This window comes from Cydia splendana, chromosome 16 (genome assembly GCF_910591565.1).
Source record: "Cydia splendana chromosome 16, ilCydSple1.2, whole genome shotgun sequence".
Classification (NCBI taxonomy): domain Eukaryota; kingdom Metazoa; phylum Arthropoda; class Insecta; order Lepidoptera; family Tortricidae; genus Cydia; species Cydia splendana.
The window spans coordinates 11053031-11078433 of NC_085975.1; the positions used below are offsets into that span (position 1 = coordinate 11053031).

The 25403-nt window shown below is 37.6% G+C and overlaps 1 protein-coding gene and 1 long non-coding RNA gene across 2 annotated transcripts in view; both read right to left on the bottom strand.

Annotated features, from left to right (window-relative positions):
* Nucleotides 1-25403, bottom strand: part of LOC134798273 (uncharacterized) — a 683132-nt gene that overhangs the window by 209836 nt on the left and 447893 nt on the right. The window lies entirely within an intron of this gene.
* LOC134798244 (ceramide transfer protein) overlaps nt 1-25403 on the bottom strand; it is a 66616-nt gene that overhangs the window by 32273 nt on the left and 8940 nt on the right. Inside the window, exons 4-6 of the mRNA XM_063770622.1 lie at nt 24375-24545; nt 21715-21865; nt 20235-20295 (exon numbers count right to left, since the gene is read on the bottom strand). Of these exons, the coding sequence (XP_063626692.1) occupies nt 20235-20295; nt 21715-21865; nt 24375-24545 (383 nt within the window). The remainder of the gene's footprint in view (nt 1-20234; nt 20296-21714; nt 21866-24374; nt 24546-25403) is intronic.

The window sequence follows — 25403 nt, forward strand, 5'->3', positions numbered from 1 at the left end:
GTTTACGTTTAATGTCACAAATGAGTTCAGCCGTGTACCACTCAGGGTAAAATGTTAGACAATAGGCTGGTTTTAGTATCACGCGGACCGTCCTGTCCCGTCAGCTTTAGGTACTCTAAAACGCTCCCTGAACTTAATACATATTAGTCCGGTGCGGAGCGATCCGCACGGACGGTCCTCGTGACACTATAACCAGCCTAAGTATGGTGGAAGATAACTGCCAACCCTAGAGCGAATACATTTATACACGTCGGTAACACCCAACAGTGCAACTCGTAGTTTGTAAACTTTCCACACAAACTATCGTAGCCGATTCCTATTGTGGACAATGTAGGTTAAGCGGGTTTGCACCGGTGACCTATATCGGAATAATGAAATGGATTCACTCTTTTAGTGACACGGTGTGGCCTCGCCCTGATACGCTTGGAAGCCCGTACCTGAAGAATAAACAAAATGACTGTCTTGGTAGATAAGTACAAGTAGCAGGATAACTTTTGGTTTGTTGTGCTTTATTTGTGTTACCTTAATGAAACGAGATAAGTACTTCGAAAGCGAAGCCTAGTTAATTATTTAGGTAACCTATGTGAAGCCCGCAGAACGTCAATCGTCGATTCCCTAATCCAGGGGTCATCAAATGGCGGACCGAGATTCGGACCTATATAATTTTTTTACTTATTTAATAAACTCAAGTAGAAACGGACCGCTATGGTCATATTATTTTGAAAACCCCTGAAGAAACTAATTGGTGAACCCTGGCCTAATCCCTGTGATGAAACGTATATGAGGCAAAGAATCGTATACTAAACCTGCTAAAGTCTTGGAACTACGAGGAATCAGAAGAAATTCTGAATCCTTCCCAAGTGACTCCTTACTCCACGTACTCATAGGATTACCTCTTCATTCCTCTTCGAGTTCAGTTTCAGTTTTTCATAACGCTCGAACACACTGAAATCTAACAAACTTTTACATTCATTACATTCTTAGATTTTCATTCACACACTTTCCACTCCCTTCTCACAACAAGCTTACAAACACACTAGTTCACATCCTCTTTCTTTCCTAATTCCTATTCTTATGTTTAATATATTTATATTTTTTTATCACTGGTAACTCGTGATGATCATGACCCCCGCGATACAGGCCATGCCTAGTGCGGGGTTCACTGTAACGTGCTTGTTAAACTTTTACAGTCAATAAAAATATTGTTATTGTTATTGTTAAAAACATCATATGGGGTGTGTATTACATGGTATCGATAGGTACGTATATGTGCGGTTAATATTAGTACGTTTTATTAGACTACCGATTTCCGGTTGTGTGTGACGTGACAGTCTCCACACCCTACATAAATAAATTTATTTATTTATTGATAAAATAAATAAGTAATATAGGTATTCACTGGTCATTATTTACGTTTTTGTTGACGTTGCTAAAACGTAAAATTCCCACTAATCATGTTTAAACGAACGGCTTAGTCACATTGCATCCCTGGCTTATCTTGCTGCAAGGGGGCTGTCCATAAATTACGTCATCGATTTTTGTCGATTTTTGACCCCCCCCCCCCCCTATAATCATCCAAAAATCATGCTTCAAATGACCCCATTTCCTCCTACTTCATGCTACCGTCATCCTATGTCCAGACCCCCCCCCCCTAATTTGAAATGACGTAATTTGTGAATAGCCCCAAGATAAGTACACTGTATAATTCATCTAAATGTTTTACGCTGACATAAAACTATGAACCACACGAGCATATTTCTCCACAAAAATCCGTTTTTATATATAATATATAACCAAGTGGCAGTAAAACTGCAATAAAGTTCGTGTTATTCCGTAGCAGAGAAGGTACTATTTACTTTAACTGAAGATAAGAAAACACGCCACAGCCGCTATCAGTCATTTGAAAATAAACAATATCTCGGCCTTCTCCGCTAAATATAACTGAAGACAGCGGCATTGATGCGTTTCAGGGACGAGCACAATTAACGGGCATACTGAGCAAACTACTTGGAATCTTCAAACGCTTGCTTACGATATGATCAGCAGTGGAGAATTCAATTCGAATCAGATCGCGTACGGTGGAATATCAATATTATTTTATTACAAAAATATGTACTTTTCAGGGTTCCGTACCCGAAGGGTAAAATCGGGACCCTATTACTAAGACTCTGTCTGTCTGTCTATCTGTCTGTCCGTCTGTCTGTCCGTCTGTCTGCCCGTCTGTCTGTCACCAGGCTATATCTCATGAACCGTGATAGCTAGACTGTTGAAATTTTCACAGATGATGTATTTCTGTTGCCGCTACAAATACTAAAAACAGAATAAAATAAATATTTAAGTGGGGCTCCCATACAACAAACGTGATATTTTGCCGTTTTTCCCTTCGTGCGCGAGTCCGATTCACAGTTGCCCGGTTTTTTATGTAGGCGACCGAAATGTCATTTTCCAAATTAATTCAAACAAAAGGTCCATTTTAACGTTCAATTATTGTTATACAGTATTCACAGGATCGGTAATAGGCCGCAATAATTTGACAATTAAAACATGTGCGTTGTCATACTTTTCATCGTTTTTATTTCCTCCTAAATTTATATATTCGTCGGGTGACAAGCAAAAGTCACTAAGTACCACCACAAGTTCATAGCCATAGTGAATCATATTAGTACTAAAAGAAGGTCGATTAAAGTTTAATTTTTTTTTTGTAATTAGTGACTTATGCTTGTCACCTGTCGATATTATGATTTGTAATCGGTTCAGGGACGACACTACGCTACAATTATTTGGAAACTAATCGAAAGCAGAGGCGGCAAGGTATCATCGTTCCGAGGGAGGCACACCCCTTTATGGCGTGTCGGACCATTTGAACCGATGACGTCACCCCGCACCCCACTCTACACAACTATACCATCCACCATCCTGACCTGACAACGTCTATTTTTGGACGGACAGACAGTTTGACTACCCATGACTGACATAATAGCCATTCCCATGTCTCATTCGGGTGTGAAGCACGCAATCTAAATATCATGGACGCTCTTATTCGTTCATTGCACTTTTCACTAACATGGACATCATGGAATAAGGTTATATAGCTCGTAAAGTCGTGATGAAGCTCGTGCATAAAATATGTAACCTACATGCAATTCGCAAAGAGATAATTAATTCTACCATTAAAAGATTTAAGACAGCTTGCGTCCAGTCCGCGGGCTAAAGAGTAATTCTTTAATTTAAGATATTTATTGTCCTTTTTAGGGATCCGTACCTCAAAAGGAAAAAACGGAACCCTTATAGGATCACTCATGTGTCTGGCTGTCCGTCTGTCACAGCCTATTTTTTTAATTACTAGTACCTACAAAAAAATAAGACTAAAGTGAGAGCAGGCAGTTATATATAAAGATAAGTATACATTTCGTTAATATTTTAATATATTACCAGTACCTAATTTGGCTACGCATACAAAATTCCGCTGTACTAATACTAAGAGAAACAAAACAAAACATAAACGCGCGAAAAACGGAGCACATTTGCTGAACATAATTTCATATGCAATTCCAAAACGGCATAGACACATTCTTCACTTGAAAGTATATACGCCTCTCTGACTATACCAGAGCCTATCTATCAGCAAGACAAGGTCAGAGATTTACATTACATCACTGCCGCCGGTAAAAAGCCGGGCCCGCCACAATAAGGTCTTTGTTCTGGGACTCGTGTGGGAATTAGCATATTAAAGGTGACGTCATACAATCCCGTCAATTGTCTTGGGGTAAAAACGAGGCGTAAGGTTTTAGTACATTGTAGGAACTTTCTTTTTATCGATTATTGACTTGAACGAAATATCTGTAGTTACGTTCACCAATGTGCCTACGCTTAACAATTTTTCTAAAGTCATAGATATCGTTTTTTTTCAGAAGGAAGATGGAAAAAAATTACAAAATATTGACAGATTCATTTAGTACCTACCAATCGTGTGTCAACTCACAAACTACATCTTCTAACTCAACTCCTGAAATAGATCAAAATACTCGTATTGTTGTCGTCAATACGTCATCGTCTTAAATTAGTCACCAATGACATACTACAGCGTTCTGGACTATAAAAACATCGTTATCAATAAAAACAATGAATAGGAAATTGCTTCTGACTAAATAGATCATTTTGTACATGACCATGGTGGTATTGAAAAAACATCGCTGAGTGTAGACGAGTTCAGGCGAAAGAACTCTTCAGTAATCTTATGAGTCATATGATGACTCATATGGTGAACTACATCATTGGCCCTTTAAAGTCCCTCATTGTTGTAGGAAAATCACCGCGGCTGCCTTTAAAATAGAGTTAAAGGGACCAATGATTAGATGGGGAACCCACATTAGTATTAGTTAAACCTACTACCCTACCCTATTATACCTAATATCTCGAAATTAAAGTTACGAGTACACATCTCGAGCGCTCTACTTAACTGCTATCGATAAAAAAGTTTAGTAAAAAAAGTCAAAGAACTTTAAACCGGCTTAGGTTTTTTGTAAGAAACACCAGTGTCACTAGGGCCACAAAAACGAATTGATCGGCACCTCATTCATCAAAACCGGCGCAGTGGTTTTGACACTATGGTGGAACACACATAAGTACGTATCCACCTACTCACACACATAGATATGCTAAAATCATAAGATTCCCTTCAACCCAACCCCTAAGAAGCCTTCATTTTGGCTTTGTGGTCGTCTGATAAAACGGGTATACACACTTACACAACCAGTACACATAGAATTAACAATTTCAGCGCCGCTATAGCCACAGCAAATGCCACGAGGTCAATGATATGAATCAAATCAGGAAGTATTTACAAGTATCAATAGAAATCCAATATCAGTTCAATCACATTAAATTAAATTCCGATGAGAATGTATTTCTCGGTACACTGAATTTCAAATGCTCACTTCATATATTGTGCCGTCATACGGAATTTCACTCTCTTTATTCCTTTCAAAATCAGTTGTAATTGTTTAATAAATACCAGATATAAGTTGTGTTAATTTGAAAACAAAGTTAAATGCTTTACAAACATATACAGCACCAAATATCCTTTCGTAGCTGCTTCTCGTGTCAAACGTGACAAGAATAATAAACGAGGACAATTCATTGCTAGAGGAATTTCTAACAGTTAGCCATAGTTTCGGCGTTACCCAATCCAAATCCTTCCTATAAATCAATAAAATCATTCAAACATAAACGTTACGGTTAGCACAATAAAATTGAATTTCGAATGTAGACTGCACGAGAAAAGGCGCAATTGAATACTGCCAACCACTAAAAGGTACACAATCGTATACCCCAAGGGACTGTTAGCACACAATATGATATGAATAAAGGATACTTTAATCAATAGTTCAACTATTAAGCAACGAGCGTAAGCTAACAAATATGTGGCATCAATCTGTTCAAACTTACTGTCATTTAAGTATCGGTGGAAGAATTAAAAGCGACGAAAATGCATGTTGTGACCAAAAATAACTTTGGTAAGCCCAAATTTCACAGCCAACATTTACGTAATAGATATCTAATATCTAGAATTGATGAGCGCGTCCACCCATTTGCCATATGTTATACACATTACTTGACATTATATCATTTCTCCTTGCCGCCTCATTCGATCTATACATCTATACATATACCTAATCCTGCACAAGCCACAACGCAAACTACATTCGAGACCCATCTAGAACCAAGCGCACCGGGCGACCTAGGCCCGGTGCCAGATGGACTCCATTATGCTGTGATAGCGTATCGAGTTACGGTAACCGCAGCCCTGCTACGTAACAAATGTGACCCTAATATGATTTCGCAATGCACTGCTGTTTTCACACGCGCAATTTAAATCGCCCGCATTGAGGGCGACGTGGTTAAAACAAAGAATTTCGTGCTTATAATCATTAGTTGTCATTATTGCGAAATGCAAAAAAGGTAAACAAAAATTTTGTGACGCGTTCAGTAATTTAGGAAGGTACTAACTTCGGACTTTCGGACGGATTCTCTTCTTCTAAGTCGGTCCCTCACTGCTGAGGATCGTGACTCCGCTTACGAATTTTTCCTATGGCTATTTTTCGGAAGAATTAGAATTTAGATTATTGTTCAATTTTGGATTTTTTTTTCAATATGTATCTGGTTTAAGTTTTATAAAACATGATAAACACTTGAAGAAGCCTCGCGGAAACACTGGGAATGGGTCGACGGTCGCGCTTTGAGCATATTCATTTATTTTACGTGAACCAATGGGAAGTAAAGTAGAAATGATATACCTACCTAGTTATTCAAGTTCAAAGCCCACGGTTCGTCCGACTTTTTCTAATAAATCGAATCATTGTTGAATTTTCTTTTTATCCTATTCTACCTACTAGGGGCACAAAAACCGACACCCTAGCCCACATTCTTTGTGCTTTTGTCCCTTTACAAAAAAAACGAATCTACAAAATTTAAAACGGATTCTCCGAACGTGCCTCTTTTATTACGCTACCGAATAGAACCAAATGTTTCGATTCGCTTCAACGTGAGGAATGTTTTGATGCTCGATAATTAAGTTTACACTGAACTCTTAACAGCGCTAAACGCCAACTATAATAACTAAAGCTTTGCTGATACTTCCTAATTCACAAAACGCATGAAAATGTTACCCTTTACCGCCTACAATGCCATATATGGCGGATATGATATTCAACTCCTTTGACAGCTATTAAAGTTCAAAATTGAGCAATTCTCAAAAAGTTTGTACATTTCGATCACATCTTAGATCTCTATAAAAATTGGTATGCTGGTAAAGTACATGAAGCTGAACAACTTCCACCACATTTCCCAAAATGTCCCAGAAACGTACAAACTTTTTGAGAATTGCTCATTTAATCAAATATTTATTATTACATGCAGTAAGGGGAACCTTACCTAACAGAAACGTAAAGGTGTAAGAGTAGGTGTATTGTTTTTTTAATACAGAGACAACGACTTTCACGAGCGTGAAATAACCATACGATCACAACATCCAAGTACATATGTAGTATAAAAATGTGTGTAAATATGAAATCTTTTGACACATAGGACGTTCATCTACCAAGAATGCAATAATCGCATGGCCAATCTTTATCCCACCTCGCTGGCCACGATTTTGGCATACTCGTTACCGTATTAACGACATTGCAATAGTTACGTCAGTATTAAATAATAGAGGATTACCGTACGGGAAGTTCGAGGACGTTAATGTGTATGTATAAGAGTGATCATTAAAATGAATATAGCGTAACGTTTCATGTAATTGTGATAGCCAAGGTGACTTCAAAGTAAAGTTTACATATAGTTTAATTATAAGATTCATGTGATGTTGCGTTCAACTCATAATAAAACTACAATTTTGCATGTCTTGCCAACCCTTTCTTACATACATCTTAGATACATCATTGGGTTTATTAGTAAGGAACTGGTATTGATTAGGAATTTCTTAAGAATCTCTCCCTAGATAATTGTAGCTTTTACATAAAATTGTACAAAATCAAAGTATGTAATCGTTGAAGTAATTTCTTACATAAATGATTGCATTTTTCGCTAGCAAGCCTTTCTGCGTATGGTTTGCACTTGACGCGGTGTTAAATAATCAGAATGCAACTGCATTGTACCCATTTGCCAGTATTTTTATAGGATTAGTCCTTGGTTATAATTTTTTTTTTTTAATAGGAATGTAGTTGTACTGTATTTTTAGGTATTTGTGTAATATTAAGCGTTTGTAGGTAATATAAGCTTCTTTTCTTAAACAGTTTGGAGATAACTTTTTTGGAACTTATTGGCAGAAATCTTATGATCTTGCGGTTTCTCCAATAAATACACCTTGAGTATGGCGGTTCGAAATATTAACAACCACATTTTATGATTACCATTTCTTATACAGTAACCCCCTTGTTCATATTACGGGCCTGATTTAGTTAAATTATGTTTTATCCCTTTCTTATACTTAAGTCAATATGACAGATAAGGACAAAAGATTATTAGAGGTTTGTAGCGCGTTTATGAATAAAGGCGTAAGTTTGAAGTGCCGACATTTTATAATATCCCGTTTTCTTTATAAGTATTCACCATAATAAAAAAAAACAAGTGAAAATCTCGTAATATGAATGTCCCGTGCAATAAAGTTGTTATGGTAGCCCTAGCGTCAATGTGGGTCAGAGCAAACCGGCATTGGCATGGCATTGCGATGCACACGTGAAGCTTTTGCAGGGGCCAAGGAATTTCTCCATTTCTTGTGCAAACTTTCCTATGTCGCGACATGTCGTTAGAAGGGCATTCAGTTAAGTAAATCGTCTGGCATGGAAAGTAACCAGGATTGGATTGCTCCCTCGACATTTTTGCATTAAGGTAGTGTTTTTGTTTTGGTACAAAAAGCTGGTTAGCTCTGGTCAAACTCAAAAGCAAGTATGTAAAACATATTTGTATCGAAATTCAAATGGTTTAATTCTGGTGAACAAAGGACGAAAAACATCCGACAACGAAACGTATTAAAAAAAATACATATTATTGTTATCTTTAAAATTGGTCCGTATTCTATTACCTACTAACTATTTGTGACTAACACTAGTGGAATTCGGTTGTAAATCACGTAAGCAATTTGGTCGTAGTTGCACAAAAAATATATATAAAATATCTGATTCTGCAATTATGTTATTTTTGAGCATATTGAAAGCGGTAGTTTGTTTCTGAAATCCAAACAAAATATAGGACCAAGCGTAAACTACTTATCACATTAAATACTATTGAAAATAAATAGGTTCAATAGTGAACAATATATAACACAAAATATACACAACGAATGTTTCACTGATAAGAATACAGGACTCATTTATGTAGGTTATAACAATGTTTTATTGATGAGTGTCTGTTTAAACTTAGTTAAATATGATTGCGGTGCCGATTTATATCTCGTAACGAGCTACACTATCAAATGTAATTAAATTACGTGGATAACTTTAATATTTAATATATCTTTTTCTAATTAGGAAGTTTAGGTACTTAATTAAAATGACGTAAACACTGAAACGCATCTGTTTCAACAATCCTCACCTGACGAATGCTCTTCTTGAAAAGTTTGAACTTCATTTTGATAAAACAGAAATATTTTCAGTAGCAATATATCATCACAAAACACATCGGAACCGATTGATTTCACGCACTTGACCGTATGCTAACCGATTTCGTTTACGATACGATGTTTACGATACGCAAAATCTTTAACACGGTACGTCTGGCGGCGTCGACCGGTCCGAGCCGAGTGAGGGGTACAATTGGTGCAAACTAACGCGATGCGGCTTTTATTTTACATATGTTTCAGTAAAGTTTATCTATAGGGTTTAGTTTATTGTTTGTTTTACGTAAGCGTGAGTTAGTATTGTAAAGTTTATTCAGAGATACTTGCGGATAATTCTATCTATAGTTTGTTATAGAATTCTAGGAATTATGCACTTTAAGTGGAACAACACTGATATCAGTATTATAGTCGCGTAATGTTTGATTCATGAGACGAGTTTTATGGTTTTAAGAGAATACAAATGGGAAAGTTTTGATTGTTTTAATGCTGTTATTGTTATATCATAATCCTACTTTTTATATGCTGGGTACTGGACTGAATAACAGAATTAAATTCGATTGAGATAATTCGATGATCAGAATACCTAAATAAGAAAGAACAGTAAAAAAGTTTACTACATAGAACGTAAAGTGGATAAAAAACCATTGATGAATGTCACAATGCGAATAAATTAATAATATCATACGCAATACACATGTATGTGAGGAATGCTTTCACATGTCACATGCATTTATAAAATTGGCAAAAGGTATTTAATCTTGCGTGTAAATGTTTTATGGGTTAGAACTTTGCCAATATACAGGATGGATTTATTAAATGGGGCACTGAGGGCAACTATCAGATTCTGTGCTGCTATGCCACAATGGTCTTAGGAGACCCTCCTTAACTTTTTATTTAACAATGATTTACCACTGCGGATTTCGTAAAAAAACAACATTCAGCGACGAAATCGTAAATATTGGCTTTATTCTTTATGCGAAACGATTCCATTTCTGTCCAGGATCAAAAGTTTCTTAGAAATCAAAGGGCGACATTAGATAACCCACAAACGTTTAGATAAACATTTACTATTTTTAAAGATTAATAGCACAGACTGCCCGATTCTAACTTTAAGATACGTCAAATATTACGGCTAGATACGATATGGATTAGATCTGTCAGTGTCAAATGTGACGTTTCTTCAAACAAAAACGTCACATTTGACACTAACATATCGTATCTAGCAGTAACATTTGTCGTATCCTAAAGTTCGAATCGAGCCGAGAGTGGCTATGACGCAATCAACAGTGTGATGTGTGATATATTGACTATTAGGGCTGATTTAGACGGCGCGCGAACTCGCATGCGATTTTAGTTACATTGCGGACTGTTGGTTACGTCCAATTCAACCGACCGATCAAAACCCGCAATGTTATGAGATTCGCATGAGAATGCCGAATTCTCGCATCGTCTAAATGAGCCCTTAAGGCCCATTTACATTATACAACTTTCTTGTACAAGAAACGACAATTCTTGCATACAAGCCTTGCCTTTCAAAAATTGTATTCAATAATAGAACCATAGTGTTTACACATGAGCAATAATCTAAAACTTGCATACAATTATTGAATGCAATCATTGCCTGGAAATAATTGCTACCCTACTTTGTTTACATTCATATACGTACCTACGTCTCGCGAACGACAACAGTGTTTTTAACTGCTCCATCTTATCTTTTAAAATGGCTTTTATTGTTTTTGTAACTCGTACAGTATACCAGTGTGTAGTGCGTGTTTCCATCTTTCTGTTAAACTAAACAGCACTCAAAAGTTACTACAAACAGTAAAGTTATCACAGTGTTAAAAATCCGTTCACTTCTTTTCAACTACTCGCTCACGAACGTAAACAAGTGCGCGACTTATCTACCCGCAGACTGCGCAGAGACTCGCCCCGATACCAAGATATTTTACTGTGACAGCGCTGTCGTTTACGTATCGCTGAGTTTCGTGATATCTTACTGCAATAGTGCTGTCGTTTACGTATCGCCGCGGTTCGTGGTACGGGAAATTGAAATATAAATAAATATTCGTGAAATAATTACTTGTGTTGCCAATATGGAATGCGGCAAGTGCCCGAAACCTCTAGCAGAGAAAGATGCGATCAAATGCTCTGGTTGTCAACAACACATGCACTACAATTGTGCCGAAATGCAAGAATCAGATTTTAAAAAAATTCTTCCCATGAATAAAATTAAATGGAAATGCCCTGCATGTAAAATGAAAAAAAATCTAACGTCCGCTTCTACTACCTCCACGATCGGCTCCCCAAAACAGCCGTTGGATGAGAACATTGAGAACACTTCGATCTTGAACGTTGATACTAACGCACTCACTGCTTATTTAGACATCAAATTTAAAAAGCTGCGTGAGCAGTGGCGCGACGACATCAACGCAGCAATCAGCGAGGCGACAAAGAGTATAAAAGGCGACCTGGAAAAACTCGATAACCGACTTACAAAGTGCGAGGAAAATGTACAGCGACTGGACCAAAAACTTGATTCCATGGACGTACAAGATGACAGCGAGCTAAGGCTCGAGAATGAACGCCTTCGGAAAGACCTGGACGTCCTGCAGACTAAACTCGACGATTTGGACCAGTCTGCGCGTATCTGTAACATCGAAGTACAAAATATCCCTGAAAAGAAAGGCGAAAATCTCGTACAGCTCGCCGGCGATATTGGAAGGCTAATTGGAATACCGCTTTCAGATGATAAAATCAAAGCTATTCACCGCACGGCACACAATGTACCCAGCGACCGTCCGAAAAATATCGTCATCCAGCTCAATAGCAGGCGACTACGCGACGACGTCATCGCGGCGGCGCGCGCTCGCCGCGAGCTCTCTACCGCCGATCTCTTTCCCAAGACTACTGCAGCTGACGTTGCGAGGGTTCAACGATTTTATATAAATGAACACTTAACTCTGAAGAAAAAAATTTTATTTGTTGAGGCGCGCAAGCAGGCTAGTGAAAAGGGCTATAAATACGTATGGGTTAAAAACGCTAATATAATGGTGCGAAAAACTGACGATTCTCGAGTTATTAATATTCGTAGTGAAAACGATCTATTAAAAATGTGACTATGTTGCCGTATATGGCGGTATACTAAGTTATGGAATATTTTACATTTTAAATTGTGTTTCTATGTATTGACTGCAGCAGGGAGCAACACTTTGATTTATTATTATACCTCATTTAATGATTCACCTCGTTATAAATAATAACTACATCTCTATTTACTATCAGAACTGTGGTGGTCTCAAATCAAAACTTAGCGAATTACGAATGAACTTACTGTCCTCTAACTACGATGTTATAGTTATGGTTGAGACCTGGCTCAATGATTCCATACAGGATGCAGAGATCATTACCGGCGATTATAATCTCTTTCGACGTGACCGTAACCTACAAACCTCACTCAAAAAGAGTGGCGGCGGTGTTTTAATTGCAGTAAAAAAACATATTAATGTTACTAGGCGCCTGGACTTGGAAGCGAACGATCTTGAGGAAATATATCTTCAGATTCCAATAATTGCAGATACCTTAATAATGTGTGCCTGTTATTTACCGCCTTCATCCAAAAAAGAAATCTATGAAAAACATTTGTTAAAAGTACAAGACATTTTTTCCAGTATGTGTCCCTGCAAATTACTGTTAATAGGCGATTATAACATACCTGGCGTCGCTTGGTCATTTATCGATAATATGCCTGCCAGTTCACCTCTTAGCTGCGATAGCGAAACTGTTAAATTGCTTTCCTGTACAATGGCTTTCACCAATCTCAGGCAGTTCAATCACGTCTTGAATGAAAACAACAGAACTTTAGATTTAGTGTTCAGCAATATACAAGAATGTCGTTTGTCCAAACCCATGGATCACTTGCTTCACAATGTGCCACATCATCCTTCATTAACCATAATACTTGACCTATCGCAACCGAAAACGTTGGGTATGGCTACAAGACCGAAACACAACTTCTATAAAGCTGACTATAATAAAATAATATCCGAAGTGAACTCAATCGATTGGGTGTCAGAACTCACTCATGATCCTGAAACCTGTGTTTCTAAATTTTATACACAAATATATAAAATCATCGACGCTTTTGTTCCTTTATCTAAACCTAAAAGTACACGCTACCCCAGCTGGTTCTCAAAAAGCCTGATTGGTACATTGAGACGCAAGTGTAAAGTTCACCATCGTTGGACTATATATGGGTCTCAACGAGACTATCAGGAGTTCTCACTCTTGCGTGCCAGGGCTAAAACTCAGATTCAAAACTGCTTTAATAACTATACACATAGCGTAGAAAGTTCACTTAGTAATAACATTAAACAGTTCTGGAAATATTCTGCGAATCTAAGACAAACAAACGCAGGCTATCCACAAGCAATGAAGTTAGAAAACATAACTTCTAACTGTCCAGGCCAGATATGTAACATGTTCGCGACCTACTTTCGATCTGTGTTTGAGGCAAATTCACCAAATAGCTATAACTTAGACACTCTTGAACAGTCTCATGATAGTAACTCTATTAATACATTGTCTAGCATTACATTTTCAATTGACGAAGTACGCTCAGCCCTAAATAAGATTGATGCTAATAAAGGTCCTGGTCCCGATTTACTCAGCCCAGTTTTCGTAAAAAGAACCAGTTCTGCTTTAGCGCTGCCGCTACAGCTCATATTCAATAAATGTTTGAAAGAAGGAATTTTCCCCCAGAGATGGAAAGTAGCAAACGTGACCCCTATCCACAAATCTGGCCCGAAAGACAATATTCAGAATTATCGCCCTATATCAATCTTGTCGTGTATCCCTAAAGTACTTGAAAAATTAGTTCACTCCCGGGTTTATGAGTCTGCTAAAAATTCGATACTGTCCGAACAGCATGGTTTTGTTACAGGTAAATCCACATCTACTAATCTCATTATTTTTACTGATTACCTCTTTCGATCTTTAGATGAGACACAGCAAGTTGACACAATATATACAGACTTCCAGAAAGCTTTTGATAAAGTGGATCATTTGATGCTTTTGAACAAGCTATCCTACAACGGCATAAAAGGGAATCTTCTTAGGTGGTTTGCCTCATATTTACAGAATCGCACCCAATTTGTTGTAGTGAATGGGTTCACATCGTCACCTACAGCCGTAACGTCTGGTGTGCCCCAGGGGTCAATTTTAGGGCCCCTGCTATTTGTAGTATTTATTAATGACATTTCGTCCTGCTTCGAACACAGTCACATCCTATTATATGCTGATGATCTCAAAATCTATAAAAGGGTGCAATGTCATGAAGACACCACCTTACTACAAGATGATTTAAATAAGCTTTATGACTATTGCAAAAAAAATAAATTATTTCTAGCGTTCAACAAATGTAAACATATGATATTTACAAAAAAGAAAAACATAATTCGTAACTCATATCATATAAATCAAAACCGTCTGGAAACTATTGAAAGTACTCGTGATTTAGGTATGCACTTAGACTCGAAATTGACCCTTGATGTACACGTAGACAGCGTTGTAAAAAAAGCGTATCAGATGCTCGGCTTCATTATACGTACATCTAAAGCATTCAAAAAACAGGACACTCTTATTCTACTGTATCAATCACTTGTAAGATCATATCTTGAGTATGCTTCCGTAGCGTGGAACCCATACTATCAAATTTACATTGACAAAATAGAGATGGTGCAGAAGAAATTCTTACGTTTCCTAAATTTTAAAATGAAGAGTCCACGTTGTTCATACGCTGATCTTTTGATCAAGTATAACATTCTGTCTCTGGAGGACCGACGAGCCGTTGCTGACGCAGTGATGCTGCGCAACATCTGCGTAGCCGATGTAGACTGCCCGCAGCTCCTCGCGGCCCTACAGTTCCGCACTCCGCAGAAGTTGACCAGGTCCAAACATTTATTTAGTTTCCCGATTACGCGTTCCAACGCAGGCAAACGGGCTCCCATACACAGAATTTGCGACCACCACAACAAGCTACTCTCTAATGTAGATTTATTCTCATGCTCCCGCGCCTCATTCAAGGCTGCTGTCACAAAATTGTACAAAAAAAAAAAAAAAAAAAAAAAACAATAAGTAAACAGTAAGATAGATAATTATAGATCGTAACTTTCATAATATAAATTATTATGTTTAACTGTAGGTAAATTAAAGTAGTTTTAGTAGTTGTAGTTGAAATAGTTAAGTGTTTGCATGTTACTAGGTTTACATTTAAATACCACTTATGTTCTCGGTGAGATATGTTTAAGGAAACAGCATAATCTATATTGTACTAGTTACGTATACTCTATCTATATTGTTCTTCACTTGCATGCTTCTGTTTTATCTCCTTGTAATAAATAAATAATAATAATGACATTATTGCACGGAAATAATTGCATGCAAGTCTTGACAAGTCTAAACCTTTTAATTGTACAATAAATGACGTATTGCTGCAATTATTGCATGTATTTGCCACCGCAAATTTTCATTGAATATTTGTTTGTGATTTTTTGTAATTTTCTGTTGTGAGTTGTGAATATGAGCAAAAACGTATTTAAATTTGGTTATTCGGATATGATAAAATTTATAGAAATATACAGAAATCACGAATGTTTGTGGGTCACGGAAAACATTCATTAAAAAAGTCGAGAGGCCCGCGATGCTGCACTAAAATCATTTTCCATCGAAATTGGGATTGAAGATTTTGGTCCCAAAGAAATTATCAATAAAATTAAAAACATAAGAACACAGTATCCCGCTGAAAAGAAGAAGGTGAAAAATTCTATGGGTACAGGATCCGGAAGTAATGATGTTTATAAACCAAAACTTGCCTGGTACAATTTGATTGATTCATTTTTAAGGAAAACTTCGGAAGCAAGAGAAACTACATCGAATTTGGTATGTACCTACGTCTTTTTATTTTTAACTGTTAGTGTTGACTATTTAATATTATACATATTTTGTCGGGTGAGACCGTTTGTAATTGTATGTACTTTTTTTGTAAACAGAAAGTGATTATTCTATTTTATTATGGAACAATATTTACGAAAAATAATGTTTTTTCCATAATGCGGTTAGTGTCAAATATTTTGTTATAGATAAGGCACAAACGTATTAATTATATTCAAACGTATAAATAACGTACCTTCATTATTAAAGTAATTACAATAATTATTTTAATGATGAATTACTTATTGTGGAACTAATACCCAGAAATTGGTGTGTAATACCCAGAAAGTGGACGGCAATTCTGGCATGCAATTAACTTTTGGTCTCTGTTTACACCTACGCCAGTATTGTATTTAAGTTGCTTTCAATATTCAAGAATATCACGTTAGGTTTAGACTGAGCAATATTTTATTGCCTCTATTTTATTGTATGGAAAGTGCAAGAAAGTTGTATTGTATAATGTAAATGGGCCTTTACTCATTTCGGATTAATTAGAATTGTGATGCAAATATTTCTAAAAAATAAATCTAATGAAGTATCTCAAAAATAAATACAACGGAAAGAAGTATGATGCCCACTAATATCAATTTTAGTTAATAATATTTTTTGTTTGCTAAATTGTATTTTATGTGGTAAACAGTTAAATACAGACTAAATGAAAAGGTTGCAGTAACTATCTACATTCTACATACATTAGGTCGTAATTAATTTAGTTGCAGTCAATAAGAGGTCATTGCCCCCTGTGACTCAGTAGTAACGATGCAGTGCATTAACCCTTTACCTACGGGTGTCAACCAGAGTTGCCAGTAAGGCAACACCGCTGCAGTACGGGTGTCAACTATAGTTGATCGAAGTAATGGTCGTGTTCAACATTTTTTTTAAACAAAACGAGACCTTGTGGCTTGGTAATAGCGGTCACATTATGCACTGTGATTAGTATAGATACGAAGAAAAAAATATCATAATATTTCGGTAGATGGCTCTGACATAAACATAATTTTAAAATTACCGCATTTTTGCTGGCAACTGGAGTTGACACCCGTACTGCAGAGGTGCTAATAATTGAATTCAATATGGCGGACAATAGTGTTGTTTTCAAATTTCATCGACTTGTTGTCGATATGAGAGTACGGCGTGGGAGTGTTTGGAGTGTTATTTTTAGTGTTTTTTTACCGTTTTTGGTTAAAATATTGGAATTTAACATGTTATAAAATCATTATTAGGTACTATTGTACCTAATAATAATTTCACCACAATCATCACTTGTTAAATTTCAGTTTTACATTTACTAGGTTATCGATATATCGACAAATGCGTCGATAGACGTACATCACTATTTTCCATAAGTGGCAAATTGTTTTAGTGCAACGTTTTTTGTGATTGATATTTATGCATTATTTTCATAATTATCGTTATTTAAGCGTTTATTTGTGTTAAGTATATTATAAACTAATGTTCTTAAACGTAAACTTGTGAAATCCGCGAGTAGTAACTTAAAAATCTTCAATTTCTTAGTGACTGGTATATTGCTTGATGGCAGAAAAACTAGTGAATATTATTACTCCAAGTGATTATTTATTGATTAAACACATTATACTTATTGTGTGTGTGAAGTTTCAAGTGTGTAGCTGTAATACTTCAAATGTTACAAGTAAGTGAAATTATGCCTAACCGCTGACTCTCGCCAAAACATGCCCGTATTGGGCGGTGACGGAGCGATTTAATAGCCCGTAGGTAAAGGGTTAAATATGCATAATAAGACAAATATAGCCACAATAAGCAACACTTCGATACCGCTGACCCATTTGAATTGTTTTGTCTAAAGTTGGTAGTCGCCATCATATATATAGGAGCGGCCAAGGTGTTCACAATATCTGAACACGCACTCTAACGCCTTGACAATGGAGGTGTGTTCAGATATTTGTGAACGCCTTGGCTGCTCCGATATACCTGATGGCGACTGTACTATAGGTCAACCACGGGGTTGGTAAAGAAGTTGCGCAGTGATTTTCTAGTAGTAACTGAGTTTTGGGAATAAAACTAGTTTATATATTACATCTTACTTAACCTCCTAGGCCCCGAATTAAAAAAAATACCAGTTGAATTTGAAGCCAATTGTGAAGGAAATATGGTTGGATTTATTTTTGTTATGAAATCGAACGAAACTAAAGAAATGTAACTAAAAACGATAGAGCTATAGGTATTGTCTACATCTAAATACCGAAGACGCCTACCAATGTACAGCATAGGCGTACCCACGGTGGGGCAAGGTGGGGCAGTTGCCCCACCCTGGTCTCTGACCATAAGCTAAGAATTTCTGTTTCAACCGTACCCTGTTACAACGTACCCAGCCTCCCCTGCTTCTACCCCACCCCTTAAAAAATGCTGCGTACGCCCATGGTCTACAGGTCTCTTTTTAATTGTAAAGCCGCAAGTTAATCGTAGGAGACTATAATTATAATAATTATGAATACTGCGTAAGTGCGTAATTATTGTTACATTTCCCTACATTTCACATTTAGCCATGGCTATGTGCACATAATAATTAACTATACCTAATAGTATTGTTACCGTTATTCAAATACAAAGAAATAGTGTTTAATATTGAACCGGACAGCTAAAAACAACTTTCTTCTAGAACCTATGAAGTTATATATTTTTATTTTATTTTGTACAATCTACGAGTACAAATCATTTTCATAATACTACTTTACATTTACCGCTGGACATTCACATTAAAAAGAGTAAAAAATCTTCTTACATAGCTCAGTATCAGGAGGCTTAATTTGGTGTTCCAGTGTTTTTCTTTAGTTTCGTCACAAAAGTTTGAGAACTGCTGAAGGAAGACAATAAAACAATATATCTAAACTATGACACGCGTCGTTAAATTAATAATATTATTAAAGAGAATTTGGAATAGAGAGTTACTGTCATAGTAAATTATGTAGCTACAGTACATTTACTGCCATCTTTCGACAGACGATTAAAACTGTTAGAATGCCATTTGTTTTTGATCATTATTCTTTCACTGATATATGTTAACTAGTTAAATATTAATATTAACGCCATCTACTCGAGAGTAGGCTGAAGGTTATGGCGCCCTCGTTCGAAAAGATTGCACCATACCTTTGGCCTACAGTGGCTACATAATTTACTCTGACAATCCGTCTCTATACACTCTATTCTCTTTGATATTATTATACAGACCTATCTTAACCCTGTAATAACACAACTACATGAAATTGCTATTCGCCCTTGGTTTTATTGCATCTACAAAATTACAAGCCCAATGTGCCCATGCATAAAACTGTAATATTTAAATATGGGTGTCATGGGTACTGTAGAACACAATTTACACTTAGAAACGTTCATAAACCTTGTGGTATGATCGGGTCAGGTTAACCGCAGTGCACATTTTCCTAAACTAGATTTTACCTGTAGCCAGAATTAAGTCAGCCATTCAAATTTTATTTTAAATATTGAAGAGCCTTTATATAATTTACAAATGAAACGCAAAATATCAAGATACACGCTCTAACGAAAACGTTCCCTTAACGCGTTGCATCGGTTAACTGACAATTCGTAAATCTTATTGCAAAAACGTAAGATCAACCGATGATCAATTGGTCAGTTAAACGCAAAGATTCCTTGATTGTATAAGATGTGTAAAATCTAAGATAAACTCGTACTACAAAAGAGCATAAAAACAGGAGTAATTTAATATAAGAACTACGTGATACTGATACACGGCGGGAGCCAAATATGATCTAGCTAGCTGAGCTCTCCTCTTCTTCCTCGCGTTATCCCGGCATTTTGCCACGGGTCATGTGAGCCTGGGGTCCGCTTGACAACTTATCCCAAGAATTGACGTTGGAAGTAATTTTTTACGAACGCGACTGCCGTCTGACCTTCCCACCCAGAGGGGAAACTAGGTCTTATTGGGATTAGTCCGGTTTCCTTACGATGTTTTTGAGCTGATCAGCTAGCTACGGTAAGATAACCATCTAAGAAAGCATGAGATGCGTCTCGAGACGGTCAAAGCACAAGTGAAAAGTCCTATAAAACTAATTCCTACTTAGGACAGATGATTTTGGCTCCCATGTAGTAAAGATTTATGCGTAAGACATACCTCGTGATCAGGGCCTGGTTTTGACGCCAACCTCGCTTCTGTTAGCTGGTTCTTCAAAGCCCTGCAACAACATGAATGTTTTAGATCTCAATCCAACAACATTAATATCAAACTTAAATAAATATTTGAAAGTACGGAAATCGGACATAAATAAATTTTAACTTGTTGTTCAGTCAGCAGCAGAAGTTGCTAAGCGGGCAAGGTGTTCAAAATTACCTTGACAGGCTCTTATTCTCTTAACAATAAAGTCGCGTCGAGATCATTTTGAACACCTCGCCCGCTTAGCAACTATTGCTGCTGACTGTTCCATTGAGGTAGGTCCAGCGAGCTGCAAAAGTTGGTTGTCACTTTTGCAGTTGGAGTCTGCCACCTTGTGACCAGAATCAATGGGGGATTCGAGCGCTCTCGGCTGCGTTCGGCTCAGCGTTGCAACGAGGAATTATTAGGGATGGCAAAACTTGATTGTATAGTCTGTGGCGTTGCTTGACGTTGGCAACGAGCAAACTTGACAATGACAACAGTTAATACCGTAAAACGGGGTGAGTAGGTTTCGCGGGGAGAGGTGGGTTATGAATGGGGAGAGAAGGCTTGAGAGGGGGGTGAGAAGGGATTTTAAGGCTACTGCTACAAAAATAATGTATTCCAATTTAAAATGGAGCTATAGTAATACGCATAATAAAAAAAATCGATCCAACAATCTTCCAAAATCACCTTTGTATGAAAACCCCTCTCACCCCAAATACGAGGTACTACGGGGTGAGGTGAGTTTTCCTCTTTATCGTCAAAGTTATGAAATGGAAAAAAACTAAAATACAAACATCCGGAACACTTATTATATACACCATTCAGTTTTCATATGTAAAAATAAATTGTTACCGAGGGTTGAATTTCAGTTTTGACCCTACTCACCCCATTTTACGGTAGTCGAAAGGAATAGTGCCATACATATTTAAAGTATCTAAAACGCACTTTATAAATAGTAATTTTTTTTAAAAGTGCGTTTTAAACCTATGTACGTGAGTTGTCTCTATCAAGCGAAAGTCAGGATTCGAATCGATGAAGTCACTAGATAAAATCCTCAAGATTGCTAATAAAATTTGTGACAACCGTATTGTGTACCGTAAAAGCGGTACGATTTATCAAAAACTCCGCTCTCTGACCTACGGCACCTGCGGCTGTAGTATGGTAGGATTTTTACCGCCTGTCACTTTCGCACTTACATACTTGTTAGAACGTGACAGACATGGTGAAAGGTGATAAAAATGCGACCATGCTACAACCGTTGAACGCGACACTGAGGGCTTATTTAGACGGCGCGAACTCGGATGCAATCTTAGTTACATTGCGGACTGTTGGTGACGTCCAATTCAACCGACCGATCAAATACCGCAATGTAATGAAACTCGCATGCGAGTTCTCGCATCGTCTAAATGAGCCCTGAAGGCGGGAGCTAGCCCGGGTGTGGGTGTGCTACACTCACATGTAGAGTTCCTCGGCCTGGCGCGCCTGGCGCTCGCGGCGGCGCATGAGCGAGGCGCAGTGTTGCAGCGTGCCCAGCGTCGCGGCCACCGTCGCCTTGAACGACGTGCTCGTCGCGCGCACTTCGCCTGCGTGCAGGCTTAGCGGGTTACCTGCATACAAAAATAGAGTATAGGGTATTTGACTATTACTAGCAGGCGTGGCTCACTCCGCGATGTCGTCGCTTTGCTACAGGTAGCTAAAAGCACATGCGTTCCGCACCAATTTTGGTGGCTAGCCATAAGCCGCGCGTGGCGCTGTCGCCACCTAACGGCCATACCTGTCCTGATCGTAACAGACGCGTTTTGTTAGAGAGTGAGTCTTCTGTACCTAGTACTATTATTTATTCTGTGCTACTAGTCGAATCAGTTTCTTTTTTCGAACTGTCAAAACAATTTCGCTACTATGGTATTTATATGAAACACTACAATGTGACGTCACAATCAAAATACCTACTCTTTATAGTTTTATACGGGTTTTAAAATAGATATTGTGTCTAAAAATAACTGCTGTCTACGTTTCTCTATTAATCTTCTGGTGCTTTCATGCATGGTATAAAATAATTTATTTTAAATACAGTCAAATACCCTATTAGGTTAAACTATACACAAGTTTATAATAATAAGGTGTAGATCCTCCTTGTACGTGTATCAGGAGATAGAAAAAACGAAGGATCTTATTACAAGTTAACGACATTAAGACGGAGTTCAGGTGGCCGGCTATAAGCGCGCATTTGCAACACGACCCGCGTATTTTAAGGTTAGTACGCTAAATAGTCGCAAGGCTAAATCTAAAAAGGTCTAATTCTGCATGAACCTAAAAAATTATACTTTCAATCAACAGGTGGGTACAATTTTATTAGCAGATGATTGTACTTAGTAAGTACACACAAAAAACTTAGTAGTAGGCACAGCGCATTAGGTGCCGTTTACGAAGCATTAACTTTCTCACGGTAGATGTCGCTATGTGACTCCGGTGGCTAAATAAAGAGCAAAATATGTAAAGAATTTAAGTGAAGGTTAACATATCTATACTGTTTACAACTAACACACGATAAATAACTCACTTAACAAATATAGTACCTATTGGAAGTGCGTATGGTATTGGAAGTCAGATATCAATAATATTTATATTCCCTAATCGGCGTAAATTTACGATCCATTAACACCAATGTGTCAAACGAGGACACGAGACCACTGCAATATCATTTAACGCTTTTAGTACCTATAGCATCAATAATATCAATATTCTGACTTCTAAACGCCAATAATCTGGCTTAGCGACCGTTAAATAATTATTAAGTAATACAGCAATACAGATGTTTCGAAAGCTACTTAACGTAAAAATAAAAAAAAGTGAGGCAAGACATTAGATTCCAATGTTGGGCTTGTTTTGATTACGGTTACTGTTATATGATTTGTCAAGTAGGCGACAGACATAAGCCTAACAAAAAAATCCTTACCGTCACCTAAATCAATTGTAGTTGCGTTGACTGTTTTGAAAGTATCTTGTAAACAATATAGAGTATATGACAATGCTTACCATACCAGTAGCTTAGCAACACAGGCCCATGTCGAAGTACTGTTGTAGTTGTGTCGACTATTTTAGTAGTAGACTAATAAGGTCTATAATGGCTCCTCTACACGAATGGCCAACGCCGGCCAATCCAAGGGACGCATTTATGCATTAGAGGGAGCAAGTGATATTGCTATCTCAGTCTACCGCATGGCTGCGTCCCTTGGATTGGCCGGCGTTGGCCATTCGTGTAGAGTACTGTAGAGGAGCCATAACAATATTTACCGTCAGCCAACTCAACGGCGTCGATAGCCTCGGTGACGTCGTCTCCGATCTCCGGTAGCTTGGCCACGCACATGTCGAAGTACTGCTGTAGTTGTGTCGACTGTTCCGAAAGTAGTAAACAATATAATAAGGTCTATGTCAATATTTACCATCAGCCAACTCAACGGCGTCGATAGCCTCGGTGACGTCGTCTCCGATCTCCGGTAGCTTGGCCACGCACATGTTGAAGTACTACTGTAGTTGTGTCGCCTATTTTTAAAGTAGTAGACTATAATAAGGTCTATGACATTTACCATCAGCCAACAACAGCGTCGATAGCCTCGGTGACGTCGTCTCCGATCTCCGGTAGCTTGGCCACGCACATGTCGAAGTACTGCTGTAAACTCTAAATCATAATTAGATTTCAAAAAATGTTGCCACTGCAATCATTTGTTTGTAGAATAGTAAATTCCTTTTTATAAATAAATACGCTAAGATAATTTATTTATTGGTAATTTTACGCCTACGATTTAAAACAGTACTTTTATTTACTTATTTTTACATAAATACAAGACGCGCTAGTAAAAAGTGGCAACATTGTCTTACTTTTTTTGGAATCTAATTATGATTTAGAGTATAGTTGTGTCGACAATTTTTAAAGTAGTCTACTAATAAGGTCTATAACAACATTTACCATCGGCCAACTCAACGGCGTCGATAGCCTCGGTGACGTCGTCTCCGATCTCCGGTAGCTTGGCCACGCACATGTCGAAGTACTGCTGTAGTTGTGTCGACTGTTCCGAAAGTAGTAAACAATATAATAAGGTCTATGACAATATTTACCATCAGCCAACTCAACGGCGTCGATAGCCTCGGTGACGTCGTCTCCGATCTCCGGTAGCTTGGCCACGCACATGTCGAAGTACTGCTGTAGTTGTGTCGATTGTTTTGAAAGCAGTTCGCCGTATGTGTCCAGTTCGGCTATCTTTTCGGCCAGCCGGCGAGATGTGCGTCCTGCGAAGTAAAAGCAATTTATAAATAGCAGCAATAGTATTCTTCGAAGAAATTGCTTATTCAAAATTATGTCAATGAAGTATGAAATTTAATTTAAGAGTAGACTACACTTGGCTAGTAGTCAATAGTTACTACACTTATCTTTCCTTAGATAATCGATCCTCTCACATTGTAAGCTTAATAGTAAGTAATGCCTTATATCATTGGGTGATCTTCTAATAGCCTTCTAAGGCCCAGCCATGCAAATGAGAAATCTAGAATTTGCCACTGAAATTTTAACCTTTAGTGCAGGGAATAGAGTTGATTTTGGTTTTGTTTGAAAATTGAACGAAACAAAACAAAACCGACTCTGTTCCAAATTAAATTTCATCGAACTGAATAAGTTCTATAGGTAGGACCTTGGGTCTTAGCAGGATAGAGCTAGTGCGCGTCAGGTTAATAAGCAAATACGGCTTCCTATTATACTTCACGGACGCTCCATTGTGCATTATAGGGACCGGCACTTGGTGACAACCACAAACTTCAACGTGATAATTCATTCTTCGCATCAATTAGCGCTAATGTAGGTACACATCCCCCGTTCACAACCGTTTTCATAGCATATGTTCTGAAATTCATGCGCGCGACTGCAAAAATTAAAACATAGAAGAAATTAATACGAGCCCTATATAGTAGGAGAAAACCTAATAGGTAACTATATGTATAATATATTAGCATCGAGACGCTAATGCGCCTGCACACATGCCTACATATAGCCATGTAACCTACTCGTACTTTCGCTTCGTTACGTGTTTTTAGTTCCGTAGCCAAATGGCAAAAAACGGAACCCTTATGGATTCGTCATGTCTGTCTGCCTGT